We start from the raw sequence: 20,761 nt of genomic DNA, 5'->3' as shown, positions 1-20,761 counted from the left end.
TCTTTAGGTGGGGAGGAAACTGCTCTACATTAGTGTATCTAAAGCAGGAAAAGAATTCTAACGCTTTTAAGGTAGACTTGAGACTCTCATTCTTCAAATTTACATCATGAACTGAGCTGTTCTTTCTTATGTCTTATAAATATCCCTGCAAACATAGTAGGCCTCTCCGTATCCAGAAATTGATCTCAAACCTTGCCTAAACAAAAAGAAACGTATAGTTAAGCTAGAAGAACAATTTCTTGGTTCACACATGTATACACAAAATACAATAATGAATGTTGTTAGAACGAACTATTGTTCGTTTCTCAATAGAAAAAGTAGACTTGGCGTTTATCCTTAGTTTATTTTGTGCTTATGTGATAGAGCACCTGAGACTGGTAAATTAATTATATATCCAACAGAAAGTACTGGCTTATAGGCCCAGAGTCTAAGAAGTCTAGGACAGAGGCTCATCTTACTTCTCCCAAGGACCTTCTTGCTGTATCATCCCATGGCAGAAAGTGTGTGTGAGTGTGTGCGTGTTTGCGCATGCACGTGCATGTGTGATATGTCAGAAAAGGGGCATCTTGTTCTTTCATAATAATCACAATAATAATTTGTTCCCCTAGTAACAATATTAACTCACAATAGTAGAACCTTTTTGTCTTAGGTCCTGCTTTCCAATCATGTTGTCCTGGACATTACGTCTGTACACCTTTGCTGAGAAATATTCAAACTACAGCATGATTAGAGGCTGTATTTTCATTTCATATGTTATCTACCATATTATCTTTTCAACAGAATATCAATAATGCAGAGCAATGCAGGCGCGTAGGAGTGCTTACGTACTGTTCCGTGAACCCACAGGTCCAGCGAACCATGCCTAGTCAAGCAAATGTGTGAAGAGCAGAACTGCCAGGCACACACATTTTGAAGATGAGTCAGTCCTCAAGTGGGTTTTTAAACCAATTTATCTTAATTCTTAAATTTCTGTTTGCCATTTGTTACAACTGCAGGCTTTCTAAAAGGTAACACATATACATTAACCTGAAATTTTTACCGCAAAATCTTATAGTTGGACAATTGACAGTGTGTTTAAAAACAACAACAAAAACACTAAGACACTTTCAGAAATGACCTGGAAATGAATGTTCTAAGTCGGTCATCAAACTTTTATTTATCTATTTAGAGTTAGGGATTTTAAAAATGATTACTAAAGAATGGAACTTTGAGGGTCATTGTACTGTCAAGTCCCTGAAATTAAAGTTTTTGGCAATATTTTTGTTTTGTATTGCTTTTCGAGACAGGGTTTCTCAGTGTAGCTTTGCGCCTTTCCTGGAACTCACTCTGTAGCCCATGCTGGCCTCGAACTCACAGAGATCAGCCTGGCTCTGCCTCCCGAGTGCTGGGATTAAAGGCATGCACCACCACCGCCCAGCATCTGGCAATATCTTTAAAAAATATTTTAATAGTTTTTTTATCGTTAACTTTAACTTTTTTGGTATAGTGATTCTGAAGATCAAATCTAGAGACCTGTGCTTCCATGCTCTCTACTGTTGAGATGTAGCTTCGTCTCAGTTATATTTCTAATTTCAGAAGGAAGAACCCGACTTTCTAAAACTGTCTATGGAGAAACACGAAGCTGCACTGTGAACGAGGAGAAACCAAACTGTGGTCTCCAACCATGGAGAAGTTCAAGAGCATTCTTAGACCCACACTCGCTGGGTCTCAGTGGTCTCAGAAACAACCCATGCTCTGGAATTCTTGCATCATCCCTAAAATTCTTTGCTTCCAACCATTTCACAACTTTTATATTCTAGCAAGGGTGTAGGATCATTAATGAGGTAAAAAAAAATTGTAATTTGTCAAACTAACATGACAAATACAAGGAGTCAAGGGAAAAAAATCACAGGAGATGGTTGAAAACATATGAAAGACAGATTAAATATGAATATGAAGCACACAGAGTTATTACAAGGCCTTTTCGAGTTACTATGATTATACAAAACCTGGCATTTCATGGATCCTTTACCAAGCTTGCTTCCCGTGCCATGGATTAAATTCTACCCCGGTTTGTATGTGCGTTGTGTGGTTGTATTTGGGACCATGGACTCATTCGTTTGCCCTTCTCTGGGCTGCACCCTCACCTCTGTCCCTAGGCTAGCTGGTGAAGTTGAAGATATTTGTCTCCAGATTGCTTTCCCATTGTTCGGTTTTTCTTACAGTTCCGTTTACAGTAGACTCTTCCACACATGGTAGTTAATCGTTTGTTTAATTTGGCAACAGGGATATTAGAATTCTGCATCATCTAGGCATAATGTTGTTTGCCTTATGTCTATTCATTTATATTCTCTTCGGTAAATAAACCTTAAATCCCCAGAGTCTAGCAGTGACTGGCACCCATTCCTGTACATGAAACAGACACAGAATGTCAATACCGACGTATGTAACGATTAGTTAAGGAGAAAAGTACAGCCCAGAAGGACTTCTAACAGCTCTCTGCTTATCTGACTTTCTTTTTCTTTTTTTCTTCCAGCAGATTCATTGCTTGTGAAATTCCTAGAAAGGCGTGCGTGACATAGGAAGTAGCTGGAGTTCTGGGCCCAGCCAGGTTTGGGGAACCTTCCAGGTAGGGTGGGACACTGTTTACTTTGGAGACTCAGTGATAGATAAGAGGGCGATCTGCTCTACCCAGCCTAAGGCTCTAGCCCGGGGTTGAGGGTCAGAGTGTCCGAGTTTAGCGCAAAGCCAGGGGCCCACCCACAGACAGTCCCCTCCTGGATGGGCGGTTCTGGGAGGCCGGTCCGCCGTGATGGGCGTGGCCTGGAGGCAGGCGGGGCACTCCAGGGGGCGGGGCAGCGGCAGAGCCCCTCCCACACTCTCCTTTTCCCCTCCCCGCCCTCCGCAGGTCACAATGTAGGGTTAGGACGGGTGGGGCGGGGCCGCGTGGGGGCGGGGCCGGCTGGAGGGCGGGGCCGGGGGCGGTGACGGCGGCGGGGGCGGGGCGGGAGGCGGAGTCGCGGCGGCAGCGGCGGCGGCGGCGGCTGGAGGACAGCGCCATTCTGGCCGGCCGCTCCCTCCCTCCGTCCGTCCGTCCGTCCGTCCGTCCGCTCGCTCGCCACCGGCCCGCAGTGGTGCCCGCGGGAGCCGTCAGGCGGAGCCGAGTGCGAACGGGTGACGCGGCCCCGCTGGCTCGCTCGCGCTTGCCCTCGCCTGCGCCCATGGGCCGGGCGGCCGCGGAGCAGCGGCGCTGAGGAAGCGGGGCGCGGAGGACCTGGAGGCGGCCGCGGTGGCGCTCTCCGGCAGCGTCTCGCCGCCGCCTGCCCGCGGGGCCCGCGTTCGCCCGCCGCCGCCGCCACCGCCTGCGCGCCCGGCTAGCGCGGGGGGAGCCGTCCTCCCGGGCTGTCCGCGCTGCTGTCCCGGGCCCGGTAGAGCACGGCCGGAGGGACCGCGGCGGGGGCCATGACCGTGGAGCAGAATGTGCTGCAGCAGAGCACGGCGCAGAAGGTGAGGCGCCTCGACGGGCCCGCGTGGCCTCCCTCCCCGCCCGGCTCGGCCACCCAACCCCGGGGGGTAGGGTGGGGGGGTTGTCGCGCTCGGTCCCGCGGGGCTGCGTGCGGAGCGGGCGGTGTGGTGTGTGAGTGTGTGTGTGTGTGTGTGTGTGTGTGTGTGTGTGTGTGTGTAGCCAGAGGCTTTCCGTCCACTCCCTTCTGCAGATGACTCTTCCCCCCAGAATCGACGGCGCCCGCGTCCCCAGAGTGACCCCCCCCCCCACATTCCTCCAGGGCTCTGCCAGGCTTTGTAATTAAACTTTTTCCCCTTCGCTTCCTTTCCCGTGCCCCTTTCCTCCGCAAGAATGTCACTTGTCACCCCTCTTGGACAGTTTCTCTTTGGGGAGTTGGTGTTATTCCGGGCCTGCTGGTCTCATAAGAAAAAAAGAAAAAAGAAAGAAAGAATATCTCCCAAGCCGAGTTACCTGTCTTCCAGGTCAGGTACATCGACCCAGGGTGGACTCTATACAAGTAGAGGGTTCGATTGGTTATTATTCTTTTTTTTTTTTTTCTTTTCGTTTTCTCCTGAATGTTGAAACTATCTCTCACGAAAGGAGACCTTTATGGTTGTTAGTGAAATCTTTTGTCCCCTAAGTTTGACCTTGCTCTCTCGTTCATTCACCCTTTACTCTTGAATCAGGAAGACACTCACGTAAGGGGATCCTCGCATCTTGCTTTTAGAGTAGCACCTTGCTGTTTTAGATTTTGTTTTAAGGATTTTAAAGGCTCCATCATAACTTGCTCCATGCCCTGAAGAGTAGTTGGTTATGACTTGTTCTGCTCCCCACCACACTTCTTATTGCTGTGAAGAGTATTTTGAACGCAAGGGTAACGTTGGCTTAGTCGTGTTGGAATTGTAGGAGCCATTAGGTTTACAGTGAACAGCCAAAGCCGAGTTTGGCTCATCCGTGAGTAATGGATGCCACACCCTGCCTAGTTTTGACACACCATACTTGCAGTCTACCTGTGCTTGTCTTTAAAAGTAGGGCCTGTTGTACTAAATAGACCATGTGCAAACAGCCTGCTTTTTTTTTTTTTGTCCTGAGAATAGTTTTAGATTTTGTACTACTCGAGATAACTAAAGATGTTAAAAAGAATTTGAGAAAGCAACCATAGTGCTTTGTTGTTTCAGGCACTTATGCTGGTTGAAAAAGTTGGTTTTGAAGCTTGTTTTAGTTGATATTGCTTGTAAATCGAGAAGATCATGGCGGACTGTAATGAATTTGTGGCAAAACAATTCAAGACTGAATTAACGGATCAAACAGTTTGCCTCCTCACCCTGTGTGCTGTATCTTGAACACTATAATCTTTAGATTTTGATGTGGAGTATGTGCTGGAGTGATGACTGGAAGGTCACGTGATCTTAGGAATACTAAGCAGTAGACCCTGTCATTTTTTAAAAATTGGTTTTGCATTTTAAAGTGTCTTTATTTCAAAGTGCGAGATGTTGCTGTTCTTCGCTTCTCTTAAACTTGAAAATGGCAAGGAATTGATTTATTGTTTGTGTTTTTTGTCATTGCTCATCTTGACTAAAATACTTCTTTGCATAGAGTCAGATAACTATCGCGATGGCTCAGAACTCTGTACATAAAGCTGTAGAATCAAGAATCGAGTTACTAGAAGGGATCTTGGTTATCAAGTCCAATATTCTAGTTTAATGAGCTTCTTCTTCCCAAAGAGAACATTCTCTAGTTTATTATTAATTTTTTTGAACGTATTAAGTAGGTTAGATTATTTCATTGACATTAGGGACAGTTTTTTGGGCGACATCATATAATTTTATACATCCATCGTATTTGCTCTTAATGGTGTTGGAGATCGAACCCAGGGTCTCTTGCATGCTAGGGAAGAACTCTACCAACTGAATGACATCTGTAGTTTCTTAAATGTGTTTCTTTCCCTTGTGAATGCACTGTTACTTTGTTACCAGTATGAGAACCCGTTCAAACAGTCTAGTTATAAATGCTTGAACTTATCTAATTCAAAGTTGAAGTCTTAAAACTATGTTCGGAACTAGGAAGTGTACTTCATTCTAGGAAGCAGGACAGGAACTTTCTACTTTAGAAGAAACAAAAGTGAAACTGAAGGCTCTTAGAAGCTTCATGGACTGTCAGGAAAAGAGGGGGTGTTCGGAGCACACTGTGGGTAGACACAATTTTAACTGCTTTTCTCTTTTCTAAAGAGTAGGTAGGTCTGTTGACAAATTTTAAGGACGTGGCTATTACAGTTGCTGGAATGGTTGTCTATGCTTTTAAGGTTTTTTTTTTCTTTCCTTTTTAACTGTAAAGAGCTGTAAGTTTTTTTTAAAGCTACAATCGACAAAACTTAAGTGTTTTATTCACCTACTAAGTAACTCGTGACAAGGGGCTGTGTCTTCCCTTCTCTGCTTAATTGCTGAAGTTTGCCCAAGTCAGGGAGGGAGTTTGGAAATGTTTGAAAACTGTGGTGAGGCCGGATTTTCTGAGGTTGAGATGTTACAGGTGAGCATTTGGCAGAACACAGAGTACAGTTGAACCTGAGGTTATTTTGTTCTTGGACCTGTCTCTTCCGCCCTTGGGCTGGATGTTCACCTCCATGGAGGATCTTTAGATCTCAGAAGAAATTTGATACCTAAATTCAAGTTCCACAGGCAGGTTCCTAAGGGGAGGATTGGAACTTCCTCCCAGTAAACACTTACTTCTAAGTGAGCAGGGTTCCCCTTACTTGTAAGTATCCTGGTGAGTGAGTTGTCTCTGCTATTGCTCCATGGGGCCTGGACTAGTTCCTGCACGCAGTAGGACTCGGTAAATATTTGACAAATAAATTTGTAAGTGAATGGTTCTTAGAAGGCCAGCAAACAGCAAGCACAGGGAATTCTTAGCTTCCTAGTTGTTGAGAAACAATGAAAGCTTGAAAAAGCATCCCGGCTAGGAAAAGAAGCAGCAGAAGAAAAGGACAGGATGTGGATTAGGTCTTAAACCACCCTTCTGTGACCTTGGGCAACTCATTAAATGTCTCTTAAGTCTTGTAAAGCTTTAAGCTTTGTGTAGACACGAGAAACTTCTTCAGATCTGAGTGTTTGGTGGAGCTAAGCAAGCATTTCTCTCTCTCTCTCTCTCTCTCTCTCTCTCTCTCTCTCTCTCTCTCTCTTTTATGTAGCATGAGGATATGTACAAGCATAAATATCCTCTTCAATTTAAAAGATCAAGAAAATAAACAGATAATTCAAAAATTGCTATCAGTGTTCACCCCGTGCATAAAAACAAAAGCAGTTGTCAGAGAAAATCTTACTAATTTGCCACAAGAAAAATGTTAATTACGTAGGCATGCCCATCAGTGAGAAAGCTGCGGCAGAAAGAGTCTCAATTCAAGGCCAGCTGGCTACATAGTAAGTTAAACCATTGCTGTTGAAAGAGAGAGAGAGAGAGAGAGAGAGACAGAGAGAGAGACAGAGAGAGAGACAGAGAGAGACACAGACAGACTGGGGAGGGGGAAGAAAGAAAAGGAAAAAACCAACATGTTTCTACACTTCGATAATGGTTACCAATCATTTTCTAAACCACAATTCAATACCAGTAAAGAAGTTCACTAAAAATACCATCTTGGGGGCTGGAAAACTAGATCAGTCAGTAAGATGCTTGCTGCCTAAACATGAGAACCTGTGTTCCATCTCCAGCACCCACGTATAAGCCAGACACAGCAGCACACATTTGTAACCAAGCACTAGGAAGAGAGTACAAGATGGATCCCTGTAGCTCACTGGCTACCATCCTACCAGAATCAGGGAACTTCAGGTTCAGTGAGAGTTTCCAAGTCTAAGGTAGAAAGTGATTAAGACAAACAACCAGCATTGGTACCAGCTTAGTATTATATGTGCATGATATGTGTGTTTAATCGCAGGCATGTGTGTATCCTGGCAAGCATTTGAAGGTCAGAGGACAACTTTGTAGTCAGCTCTCTCCTTTCCCCTTTGTGAGGGGTTCTGGGAATCCAATTCAGGGCTCTTGGCTTGCAAGGCAAGTGTTTTTTACCTGTTTAGCAGTCCAGCTGGCCCACTGCTTATTTGACCATAGTTCACACAGTCCTTAGTTTTCTGTGCAAAAGTGATATGTATTCAGCAGAACTGGATTTTGTGTTTTTTTCCCAGGCTAGGAAAATGCTGTGGGGGGTATATGTCTGTCTTTCGCTGTAAGGGTATATGTCTCTCTTGCGATGTAAGGATATATGTCTGTCTTTCGATGTAAGGGTATATGTCAGGGTATATGTCTGTCTTACGATGTAAGGGTATATGTCAGGGTATATGTCTGTCTTGCGATGTAAGGATATATGTCTGTCTTTCGATGTAGGAGTATATGTCTGTCTTGCTATGTAAGGGTATATGTAAGGGTATATGTCTTTCTTGCGATGTAAGGATATATGTCTGTCTTGCGATGTGGGGCGGCAGTGAACCGTAGCTCACACTCTGTCACTCAAACAGAAATGAGTTGGACTTTATGGAGTGCTGCTTGCTGTTGCCTTTTGGATACAGATATTAAGTTTATGTGAGCTATTCAATACTGTATCAAATATGCTTTAAGTTGGATGCTTTTTTCTAATTGAAGGGCAGTGTTCCGTGTTTTGAGCATGCTAAACTATGATTTGGGGCTGGTAAATTTAGGCTAGTTTTGGTTTTCCCATGGAACCATATACTTTTTCTTCGTTGTGCAAATCTATCATCTTTCTGCCATCGATATGTTTTTGATCTTCAAACGTCTTCCATATTCCAGTTTTATTTCCTTTTGCTGTTGAATATTCTCACAGATGTGGTTACATGGAGATGTTGATATATTTCTGGTTCTTTCTAGTTTTCCACTAGGCTTTTTTGTTTTGTGACACTGTTATATATAGATGATTGTCAGCAAGCCTTTGAGTAGGTAGACATATTTGTATTTGTCTTGGGCAAATACACAGGAGTAGAATTGTTAAAAATACTCTCAAATTGTTGCCCAGACACTCATACATTCTTTCAGCTGTCTGTGAGAAGTCCAATTGGTTTACAATTTCCTCAAGACACGATCTTTTTACTCTTTTATGTTTTAGCCATTTTAATGACTATAGTGACTATCATTAGTTTGTATTTCCGTAATGACTAACAGGTTTTGAGGTCTTTTTTTGGCGATTCTCTTTTGGATGATGTTTAAATATTGTTTCTTATATAGTACCCGCTTTTCCATTGACACAGGTAACAACAGCTGAGTATTTTTCCAAATTGAAATGGTAAAGTGTTGAAGGAGTTGTTAAAGGTAAACACCAAGCATGAAGTTGTAGAATCTATTTTATTTTTTTAAAGCCTGTCTGATAAAAAAGGGGATTGCTAAAAACTAGGAAGTGTGTTCTTTGCCATGCCTCCAGTCCAGCGTCAGTTTATCTCTTTAATAGTTCATTGCACATAGACTCTAGGAATCTTCATAATGCATATTTTATTACCAGTGTATAAAATATTTTCATAGTGGATGAATTGCCACATGTGTGCAATCGCAGAACCAGTCTAGGCTACGTAGTACAACCCTGTCTTAAACTATCACTGTTTAAAACAAACAAGCGAACAAACAAAACTGTTTTTACGTAATTTAGTTGGTGTAGACGTTTGGAAAGAACTTGGAGGAACAATGATAGGTGTGGCATGAACTGTGGAGAGATATGTGGGGCAAAGATACTTTTTGCTCCATCTGAGGACAAGGAGAAGACTGAACGGTCAAGCTCCCACCGCATCTGTTGGATTTTTATTGTTGCTGTTCAGTGGGAAAGGATTGGGTATGTGAAGGGCGTTAGGCATCAGGGAGGAGGTGGTTACAGAATTGAGAACTAAGCTCTCACTGAAGCAGGAAGGGTATGTATGTTTGGAGAAGGACCACGGAAGGCTTAATGCTCCATTAACATCAGTGGGAGCAGCGACTGTACAATGGTGTCTGTAAAACTTAGCGTTTAATTTCATGACACAGTACATGGGTGCTGTAAAAACCAGCTTGGGCTGGAGTGCTGAGCTTCCCTGCCCTCCTCCAGGGCCTCGGAGCTGGGTCTGGAGATCTCAGCCAGAAGTCCCTCAAGCCTTTCCCTGACCCTTTAGGAAAGTGGCCCAGTGCAGCCTTGGTCAAGAGGGTGGAAAGTAAACTGGAAGCAGCTGGAAGGCTTGTGTCTTCGAAAAGGACCTGTAGCTCAGCACAGCTCCGCTGGAGTCAGCAGGCTTTCTGCAACCTGGAGACTTTCTGAGCTACCATTCCCGTTTCCGACCTAGCGGAGCATCTGCTTCAGGCTACCGATAGCACCGCGAACTGGAAGAATGGAGGCTGCCTTTGGTGGCTGGCATGAGAGAGAGGACACCATGAACCCGAGCTCACGGAGAGCTGTTGCCGGGCCAGTAAAAGCAGCGGACCTGGTGGCCAGTCTCAGCTTTGGACTGTCTGTGTTGTGAGATGGCGGCAGGACTCTCTGGGGACACCCACAGAGACGCTCTCTCGGGTCACATGGTCCTGTGCTATCTGATGTGGTTCTAGGGCTGCAGGAGCTTTGGCTGTTGGATCTTACCATTAGCTTATGTTGGGCTTCCTTGGGGCTAGCTTGGGCACACCTCATGAGCTGCAGGTTTAGGGAGAAGACGATGTTGCATTCTAGGTGACGTGCTGTATGTAAGTGGTGTGCCTTGTATTCCTTTATTTTCTGGGGGAGCAGGTAGACATCTGTAGTCTTAATATGGATGACATGGGGGACTGACGGATTAGGGCCTCTCCCACTTGTTTTTCTCCCCGCTTTCCTCCTTTTCCCTACTTCCTAGACACTTTCAATTTGCCTATTTCTTTCTTTTTTTTTCTTTCTTTCTTTCTTTTTTTTTTACTTTTGCGCTTAGTACTTAATTTTTATTTTAAGAAAAATTTTATTCATTTTGCATACCAAAGATCTCCCGAATTTGCCTATTTCTTTTACATTTCTTTTATTTAAATTTAATTTCAGTCTCCCGTCTCCCTCCCTCCCTCTCTTCCTCTCCTCACCCCCCTGTGTGTGTGTGTGGTGGTGGGGTGTTTGTGTTTGGATTCACACATGCCATGCATGAATGAGGAATCCAGAAGACAGCTTGCAGAGTGGCTTCCTCTTTTCACCAGCATTCTGGGGACTGAACTTAGGTTGTCAGGCTTAGGGACAAGCATCTTACCCGCCGAACCGTCTTGTTGGCCCCATTTGCCGCGTTGTTACCTGGGTTATGTACCTTCTTCATTTTGAGTTTTAGGAATTCTTTGTGTACTTTCCCTGTTGTCTTGTGTGACTGATATTTTAATTTTCTTACCAGTTTCTTTGAATTAAAAAATTGAAATGTTCTCTTTTACTTCATTTCCCTTTGACTAGTCCCTTTAATTACGTTTGCTTTTACTCTCTTCCCAGTTTCCTTCTTCCATGTTTTATTTTAGCTTTGACGTTTCTCTATAACCCATCTGACATTGTTTTGTATCTGTGCTCTGAGGTATAAGGTTCATATATGTATGAAAACATCATAAATTTTGTATATTAATATATGCTACAGACAGATTGTCAACATTCACTCCATGTGGATATATAATTGTTCCAGCATCTTCGTTTTGAAAAGATGGTCACTGATCTTTGAGTTAAGGTAGTAATTTTGTTATTTTTTAGTAATTTTTAGTAGTTTGCTTCTTCCTGTATTCCGTTCTTACCCTATATAATGCCACAAATACCATGTTTTCAGAATGTGCTTTGAAGTAGGTTGGGGAAGTTCTTTGTAGTCTTTTTGTTTAAAGAATGTTTGACCTGTTCTCTGTGTTTCTGCGTCTCCATGTAAAATTCTAGTGTTCTTTCTACAGTTAGACCAAAAGCAAGGTAGGAGTTGTGAGTAGATTGTGTTGATTATAGAGATCCATTCTGAGTGCGCAGACTCTTAAGGACTCCTCTAGTCTAACAACATGCTATACTTTCCCATTAATTTAGATTTTAATTTCTTAATGGAATATCATTGATAGATCTTGGTATGTCATTTATTAGAGTTGATTTTTTGATACTATTCCAGATGGCATTTTTATTTAGGTTTGTATTTTAAGTGTTCCTTGGCAGATAGATTATAATTGATTTTCGCATAACCTTTGTCCAGTGACCTTGCTAAATACTCTCACTAGTTTCACTAATTCTAATAGGTTTCTTACTTTATGACTTTCCTGTATGTATTTTGTTTGTGTGCATGCGCTCTCTCTCTCTCTCTCTCTCTCTCTCTCTCTCTCCGTCTCTCTCTCTTTCTCTCTCTGTCTCCGTCTCCATCTCTGTCTGTCTCTGTCTCTGTGTGTGTGTGTGTGTGTGTGTGTGTGTGTGTGTGTGCGCGTGCGTGCGCGTTCTGAGTTTTTTCCCTTGCTGTTTAATTGCGTTCTCTGGAGTCTCTGGGGAAAAAATATTTACTCGGCATTCTTGCCTTGTTCCTTCTATGTGGGAAATGGTGTCTTGTACTGTGTGATCTTTGCCAGAATTCTTTTGAAAGGTATATTATTAAGGTTGAAAATGTTTTCTTCAATTCCTAGTTTGTGAATATTTTGGTAAAACTCTGTTTGTGGTCAACCATTTGTGTTTCTGGACATACCACAGCCTAACCACGCTACCATTAATGAATGATTTGGTTATCTATTTGAGTTCATATAGAGCATTCTGATTCTTTTTTTGTGAAATTCCCATTTTTCGTTTGTTTTTTACATTTTCATTCTGATGTGAAGAAGTTCTTGTAGTCCAGCTTCTACTTGGGCTAATTTTCTGTTTTTATAACAAAACAATACCAAGCCAATTAAAAGCAGGAAAGCTTTGCGCTGGCCCCTGCGGTCCATGGTTGGTCGGCCCTGTTGCTCTGGGCTTGTGTACATCATGGTGGAGTGTCTGTCAGAGGCAGCTACGCAGATTATGGTGGCCAGGAAGTAAAGAAAAAAGAGAGGAAGGAGTAAGGTCCTTTTCCCGGGCATTTCCTCCCACAGCCTGGCTTCTGCTTGGCTTTGCCTCTTTCCTCCTCCTCCTTCTTTCTCTTCTTCTTCCTCCTCTTCTTCCCTTCTCCTTCCTCCTCCTTTTTTGTATTTTGAGAAGGGTCTCTCTGAATAGTGGTAGCTCTCCTGGAACTCAGTCTGGTGACCAGGCTGGCCGCCGGCCTAGAACCCTCAGAGATCTGCCTGCCTTTGCCTCTGAGTGCTGGGATTGAAGGCCTGTGCCACTGTGCCCTGGCGTTGAGCCTTCCTATTAGCCTCCCGACCCTTTGTATTCTCTTTATAGTGAACATTTAGAAATTAAAGTTTCTAGGCAGTTGTTGTTTGCTCAATATGAATCACTGAAACAGAAAAAGACATAACTATTGGATAGGACTTCTAGGAGCCTCTAAAGTAAGTCTCTCTGTGCGTATGTAAAATATTCTTACGTGCTATATAGAAGATTTAGCCGTTAATAAAGCATACCTGTTCTGTTATATGCCTACAGTTGAATCTTTCTGCTTCCTACTTTGTGGTTTCCATCTTGGAGAGATTGTGTATTTTACAGTTCATGCCCATTGCTACCAAGTATGTATATTTACATAGTTCTGGAGTCCGCTTGGTTGCCGACTTTTCTGCATAAATGTACAGTCACTGGTCAGTATCACATCTGTCTTTTCGTTTATTCTTTCTTTGTTTTATGCATGTTGAGAAACACACACAAAGCTTGTATTCCGTGGTGGTGTAAAACCAAATTGCACGTGTATCATTAGCCAAGGGCTAAGGGAAAATGGAGGGAGAATGGACAAGAAGACAGGGATGAGGTGGAGTGTTCCAGATGCACAGGGAGACTTCAATTCTTAAAGAGAAGCTTTGAATTTGAAAATAGCAAATGCAAAGAAACCTGAAATGACCTAATGCTCCTTTCACTTCGAGCAGCTCTGAGAATTGTGGCAGAAAAACAAACAAGCAAATCCTTGTTCCTTTCCCTTCCCTTGGTTTCTGGCAGAGCCCTGAAAACTCTTGGAATTGCCTTTTTTCTTTCTTTTTTTTCTTTCAACCTTAGGGAGATGACTCATGGTGCTTGGTGGATAGTCTGGATAGCTTCAGGATGGGGGCCGTTTGCCAGAAAAGCTAACCAGTGACTAGAGAGTTGGGACATTTGAGTGTCACTGCTACCTCAAGGGAAGGCACAGGGTCTGCAGGTTGAGCTCCATCAGTCGTGGCCAATGACTGAATTACCTGTTCCTTAAGAAAACTCATTTCTGATATGCTCTTAATTTAGTGCCCAGTAAATACTGTAGGAGAGTTCTTAACATGCATGGTTAAATTTCACCTTCTTAGATTTTTTTCCCTAGACATTTATTCTCTAAAGTTAAATTTTACCTTCCTAATTCTTTTGAGATTTACTTTCTTAGAAAACATAACAATATATTATTCGAATGAAAAAAAAAATAAGGACCATTTTCTAGTTAAGGTCCAAGTAGGACATAAAGAAAACACAAAAATTTGAGTAAGGAAGGTTTAATATAGTGCAGTATTGAAGAAGAACAGATTGTTGACTGCTAAGAGAATAAGAATTAGAAAGAGTTAGTAAAGGAGTGGGGAGGGCCTCATGGCATGATCCTTTAGTACCAGCTAGTCAGGAAGTGAGGCTAGGGAGCAGGGGCCTGCCTGGGCTACAGAATGACTTGAAGAACAGCCTGGACCACTGAGGGAGTCCCTGTCTCAAACATTGAAGAAAAAGGTGCCCCAGTGATGACTCAGTTGGTCCAGAGTACTGGCTGCTCTTCAGAGAACCTGGCTTCAATTCTCAGCATCCGCCTGGCATCTCCTAACTTAGTCCCACGGGATCCAGCTTCATTTTCTGGCCTCTGAAGGCACCAAATGCACATGCGCTGCACAGACATGCATGCAGACAGAATACCCATGCACATAAAATAAGTAAAATTTAAAATAGTAAAAAAGAACTGAAGATGTAATCTAATGGTAAAAAACAAAAAACAAAAAACTTGCCTGTCATGTGTAAAGCCCTGAGTTCAATTCCCAGCACCCCTTCCACCCAAAACAACAGAAAAAGGAGGAGTCTGGAAGAGTGGAAGAGGCCTTTTCTAGGAACCTCAAGCCTTTCCGATTTCCTTCCTTTTTGTCTGCAATTCTTCTGGGCTAGCCACCATTTTAGTCACTTAAACAAATAATGCGCACAGGGATCCTCAGAATGGCTCAAGCATGCTGTAGGACCTGCAGCCACCAGGTGAGGCTGTTCTCTGGTTTGGGCTTCCCAGCACTTCAGCAGAAGTTAAACAGACCATGCCGCCAGTGAACCTGGAGTTCACCGATTGATTGCCCCAGGCTGTCTAACTGACCATCTGATGGATTCCCTTGGCTCCACCTCCCCAGTGCCGGGTTACAGACGCAGGCCACTGCATCACTCCTTTGGGTGGGTTCTGAACATCCATGCTTAGGTCTTCATACTGAGACATCTCTGTAGTGTCTAAAGCGTGCTTATTTCATTAATATAAGGGACTTTAATTTTGCACTGTAAATGAATTATGAAAATGTAATTCATAAATTAGAGATACATAACATTTTAATTGAATAAAAGAGCTATATCAGCACCAAGAACAAGCTAAAAGCACTTATTTTACTTAAACCACATATATGGAAGTTAAAATACATGACTTGATTCTCAAAATTTTACCTATACGTTTTCTAGAATGTAGGTGCTCTAATTTAAAATCAGACCGTGTTCTACAAGATTTTGCCAGTTTGGTTTTTGGAACTGAATATGTATGATGTTCCCATAGAAACCGTGTTTGTTCCTGTAGGGTTCTTATTTGGTCCCCAAATGTGCTTAATTTTGTAGGCACTTAGGTTATAGTGCTGCGTAATAACATTCATTGGGAGAATTGCATTGACAGTTTTTACTTGTGATTGTTTTATCTGCCATTTAATAGGGGTGGAGAACTCAAGAAATGGTGTGGGCGTATTGCAGATAGGACTGAAGGACTGGGTGGCAGGTGCAGATAAGAATTCTTGGGTGAGAAGGATGGAAACATACATTTATCTAGGACTAGCTGTATTCATTACACTTTGCTAGCATTTTCCTATAGATCAACACATGTTTCTTCTTAGTTTTTTTTTTTTTTTAAGTAAGAGGGTTAAATGTAGAACTGCTGGCATTTCGAAGGTTAAATGGATATGGTGCACGCACTGTCCGATTTCTGTGGAGAGGCATGGCCTGTTTAACTTCTACTACAGTGCTGCGAAGCCCAAACCAGAGAACAGCCAGCCTCACCTGCAGGTCCTCCTACAGCTTGCTTGAGCCATTCTGAGGATCCCTGTGTGCGTTATTTGTTTAAGTGACTAAAATGGTGGCTAGCCCAGAAGAATTGCAGACAAACCCAGTTCAGCTCAGAAATCACCCATACCTTACTTGATTTGCAAATACTTGGGAAAAAAACCAACCTTGCAAATGGCCATATTAAAGGACTGACTGGAAGCTCTCCCCAAGCAGCCAATACATTTACATAACAAGGGGCTTTTCAACTGGGTAGACCAAGAGAGTTGAGGATGGAACTGTGAACCAACATTTCCTTGTTTTACCTCTGTGGTCTCTACCACTTCTGCTTTGGAATGAGCTAATTTATGAGGTGTTTTTGATTAAATAAAGGCTTTGAAAAGTTTCATGTGCCCCGGTTTAAGCTTTTAGCACTTTTAAGTATGATTGATAGTACCTAAATCAGAAAGTGAAATGTCTGAAATTTTGGAGAAAAAGTAGAGGATGATGGAGAAAGTTGTCTTACCAAGTGAGCTTTGGTTTCTGTGTTCTGGAATCTAAGATTTTGAAACCTTGCTTAGTATTTCGTTAGTCCCTCTTTCCTGGGGGAGCGCAAGCCTGTGAACTTGAGTTCTTCTTTGCAAACCCTGCTATATTAATTTTAATTAATATTCTTATATAATTTAAATAAATATATTCTAATTAAATAAAATAAATTCAATTAATTTGAATATGTGTTAATATTAACCATGCTATATTAATAGTAACATTGATCGAGCCCTTGGGTGTCAAACACTGAGTGAACTAGGTACCAGGAGAACAGTAATGATCGAAATAATCCTTCTCTTAGTTGGACTTATTATCTGGCGATTAGCCTTTCTATATTATATTAAAATTTATGTAAATCTGAAGAAAAATCGTAACTTTGGGAGATGATGAGAGCACACAAATCTTTGCATTAGAAAAGAGAATGATGTTCTGTAGATTCCCAGTGATGGAGAGAAGGGAACCCGGCCCGGCCAGTCGGGTCATCAACAGGGACCTAAAGGGAGGGCCGGCAAATGAGAGGGACAAGAGATACAAAGAATGAGAGCAAGACAGGACGTCTGATCAAGCTCCAAAATTTTATTTTTCTCTCAAGGCATATATAGGTAGGCAAAGGGGGTTGCGAGCAGGAAGGGACTTAATTATGGGGGTTGCAAGCAGGAAGGGACTTAATTATGGGGATTGCAAGCAGGAAGGGACTTAATTATGGGCTGTTCGGCCAGCAGGAAATGTTGCTCTGAAGGTTATCTATCTACCCTTGTCTAACTGCCTAATTGCTTAACTGCAGCTCATTCACCTGATATCTGAGAAGAGGTTCTGGTACCTGTGGGAAGAGGTTCTGGTGCTATGGAGACTTAAGCAAGGCCTAGATCTAAGAAAAGAGGAGAGAAACCCAAATATGGCAGCATGTGTGTCAAGGGTCACTTAGGCTTATGGCTCCTGTCAGGAACCAATGTACACGTTAAGGCTAGACACAGAGGTAGAGATCCCCGCATACACTCTTTACCAAGTATTAGCATTTTAAAGGGGCACTGGAAGCTGGGGAAAGACTTATACTCAAAAAGAAGCCATAGCTTGTTCTATCTGAAGGGAAATGGAGGTTAAAATGACATATTATAAAAAAGCCTCAGGAAATGAAGATTTTTCTTTTCTTTTTTGTTCCTTCTGTGGCCAACGACAGGAAGGTTTGCAGTTCAGAAAGTGGTATGCCAAAGACCATGCTTTGGTAGAAACCAGGTTCCTCTGGCTTAGCCTTCCTTTGGCTTTCTCACACTTCCCCAGAATCCACGATGCTTTTAGCCTCCCCGCCTCCTCCACTACTTCCTTCCTTCCTTTTTTTTTTTTTTCCTGTATTAAACATGAGTCTTTATTGGCCCTGGCTAATAGAGGAGAATGAAGTGGGTGGAACCAGTTCCAGGCTGCCATTGCTTCATGGCCTTGGAGATGATGGAGAACTCACCCAGGTGGTGACCGATCATCTCTGGCTTGATTTCCACTTGGCTGTAGGTCTTGCCAGTACAGGCCCACCATGCTGCCTCCCATCTCTGGCAGGATGGTCCTGTCACTCAGGTGGGTCTTCACCACCTCAGGTTCCTCCATGGGTGGCTCCTCCTTCTGGGCCTTTCTCAGGCCCTTGAGTATAGTGAGTGCTGCTTCCTTCACAGGCCACAGTTCAGGTACCAGCTCTGGATGTTTTGGTGCAACCTGCATCAGGACATGTCCAGCAGGTGGTCTAGGTCCGTGCTGTGGTAGGTGAACTTGGGAAAGGTCGGCTTCTTCATCTGTTCCACTTCCGACATTTTGCCTGCTGCTTGGAAAAGGAAGCGTTCCTCCAGGTTCTCTTTAATCCTATGTAGCCCATGCAGGCCTTCAACTTGAAATTCTCTTAGCCTCCCACGTGCTAGGATCAGAGACCTGTGCTACCATGCCTAACCATCTTCAGTCCCTTACTGAGTCTTCATCAACCAGAGAAGACTGAAGTCATGTGCAAAGTCTGAAATCGGTAAACACACCTGGGAAGACTGTTGTCATGTGGTACCCTTTTCAGTCTCACAGACAATCATTTACAGACCATTCTTTTATTTAAGCCACCTTTGATACCTTTAAGTGCTCATGGGAGGGTTCTGGGCAAATCTCCTTTGCCCTTACAGGGGCCATGTTATAGATCTGAAGTTCTTTCAGTGACTTCTTAGTTACTATCAGAAACTGAGACAGCAGTTTGCCGTTATCAGGCAGATGTTTTATGGGGGAAATCCACACGTGGCTCCTCACTCTAACTAGCAGTAGTGGAATGAGTAATCCTGATGGTGACAGGCAGCTTAGGGAGGTCTGCCACTCGTGCCTCACCCATAAGCCTCTGAGGTTTGAGTCTTCTCTCTACTAGGAAATCTGAAGACTTTGGTTTCTAGTGGTCATTTTAAAATTTGCTGCCCCGAACCACCTTTGAGGGGACAGAGACCTCTGAGTTCCTTTCTTTTGTACTCAACAGAATTTAATTTTGGAAATTGAGGAAAAGGACCAGTGACAGACTTAAGAGTCATTCAACTGTTAGTCCATTTTTTTTTCCTTCTTGTAGTTAGTAATGATTTGGTTTTATTTATTTATTTATTTATTTAATCTAACATTATCTGAGTATTTCATGCCAGCATAACTGTAGTTTTGTACAGAGTTTTTATTTTTTTCACTTCATTGTTAATGAATGAGTTGAGAAAATTTGGAAGAGACAGGAGCTGTGAAACTTCAAAGACCTGTTTGTTTCCTGTCTGCATGTGTTCATCTCTTGAAGAGACTTCAGGGTGCTTCAGTGAGAATAACTTCTGGGGGAGTGGAGCACACACTAGGATTATGAACTGGCAGCATTGAGAAAACAGTATTTTGTATGGCAAGGGCCTGCTAAACAATTTACCCCCACCCCCCACGACTAGTGATCCCCACTCTGCCATTCTCAACAGTTACACTGATGTTAATCATGGCGTCTCTAAGTCACCAGTGTGCTGACTGGGGCCCTCCTGCTCTGCCTGTGGAGAACTGAGCTGTGACGAGAGACTTCTAGTGTTAGCGGTCCCTGGCCCTCGAGTCCCCAAGGCCTGGGGGCTGGACTGGTACTATGTGCCCCGAGAATTAGGGCTTATTGGAGTAGGCGTTAGAAGCAGAGGTCTTTGGCTTTAGACGTGCAGGTTGGTGGCCTGCAGCTGTGGTTTAACCACCAGTGGCTCCAGAATTTAGCAGCTGCTGTAATCCTTCGTTTTCAGCAGCCGTGAGTGCAAAGAGCAGACACCAGAAGGCAATCAGTGCCTGCTAGTGTGTTAACTCCCGGGTGGGCTGCCTCTGGTGGGACCTCAGTTCCCGAAGAGGCTAGTGTTCCAGACCTGGGACCTCTCGTGCTGGGACATTTGGATCTCCGTTGCAGGTAGTGTTACAGTTCTTAGGCTTAGGGTGCTGGATTCTTGGCTCCTGAGGCTTCTCTCTCCTTGGCCTCCCTCCAGTGAGGAGCGCCTGCACTGCGGTTGGTTTGTCTTTGGCTCTTTCGCTCACTTAGGTTCTGTCCCTGCCTGCTTTCTGGAACTCTGCAGGCCACTTTCTGTGGCTGCTGCCACCTTGTGTTAGCCGTTCAGTGTACTTGACTGAGGAAGAGGTAAAAACTGCGAAGAAGACTCCTGCCTGGGGAGAAGCATTGGTAGGCAGTCTCTAGTTAAACCAGCTGGTAGCACCAGAGAAGGACTCACTCAGAAAATGAATCCAGTACCCTAGTGCCTATCTGCAGCACTGTAGGTGTGTAGCACGTGGTGTGTAGCACAGTGGTGTTTGCACCACCCACGATGCTGGCCTTCATGGAAGTGCAAGTTGTTGTTTGTGTCAATCAGGCCTGCTTGTGGTCCCTTTCTGGTTTGGATGCAAGCGGCTGCAGGGTCCACTGGGGTCCACCGGGCTGGTTTTGCTGAGAGTGCTGTTCCACGGCTGGTACAGACTGGGCTGCTCATAACTGGAGCAGGTCTTCCACTGTGCCTGTCTGTCCTGGTCCTCTGCAGCTGTTGAAGTGATCGTGGAGTTACTGTATAATGTCCAGAAAAGCTGGGCTGCTCTGAGCTCCTCTGCTTGGTTGCTGGGAACCAGGTTTCCTGGCTGATGGTTCTTGAGGCTGAACACTGTTAAGGGAGGCCTCCACCATTCTGCTCTCCTTTTGATAGTTTGACTCATTCAAAGAGCATTACACGGGTATTTAATCATAAATAGTAGTACCAAGTAAAGCTCAAAACAGAACTAGCAATTCTAAAAGCACACACCAAACGTTTAGTAAGATTTAAGAGTGTCTGTTGCTGTTTCACTCAGGCCGCAATATTCCGTAGGTGGAGTCCAGTGATCTCTTCATTTCTAACTGACACATTGAAAAGGCCAGCATCACGTAGTCAACTGGAGAGATAAAGGATAGGCATTGAAGTGCCCTTGCTTCC

At 43.6% G+C, this 20,761-nt stretch overlaps 1 protein-coding gene and 1 pseudogene across 4 annotated transcripts in view; one reads left to right on the top strand and one right to left on the bottom strand.

The window, feature by feature from the left end:
* The first annotated feature begins 3,039 nt into the window (after positions 1–3,039).
* Usp25 (ubiquitin specific peptidase 25) overlaps positions 3,040–20,761 on the top strand; it is a 107,335-nt gene continuing 89,613 nt past the window's right edge. For 2 of the 4 annotated variants that reach the window (XM_028874781.2, XM_037209660.1), the window contains exon 1: positions 3,040–3,486. In XM_028874781.2, the coding sequence (XP_028730614.1) occupies positions 3,442–3,486 (45 nt within the window). In that variant the 5' untranslated portion in view covers positions 3,040–3,441. The remainder of the gene's footprint in view (positions 3,487–20,761) is intronic. The other 2 variants (XM_028874782.2, XM_037209661.1) reach the window with 2 other exon arrangements.
* On the bottom strand, positions 17,537–18,126 carry LOC114696831 (annotated as a pseudogene).

Source organism: Peromyscus leucopus, chromosome 12 (assembly GCF_004664715.2).
Source record: "Peromyscus leucopus breed LL Stock chromosome 12, UCI_PerLeu_2.1, whole genome shotgun sequence".
Taxonomy (NCBI): domain Eukaryota; kingdom Metazoa; phylum Chordata; class Mammalia; order Rodentia; family Cricetidae; genus Peromyscus; species Peromyscus leucopus.
The sequence above is the reverse complement of the archived record's forward strand: the minus strand, read 5'-3'. Positions and strand labels throughout refer to the sequence as shown.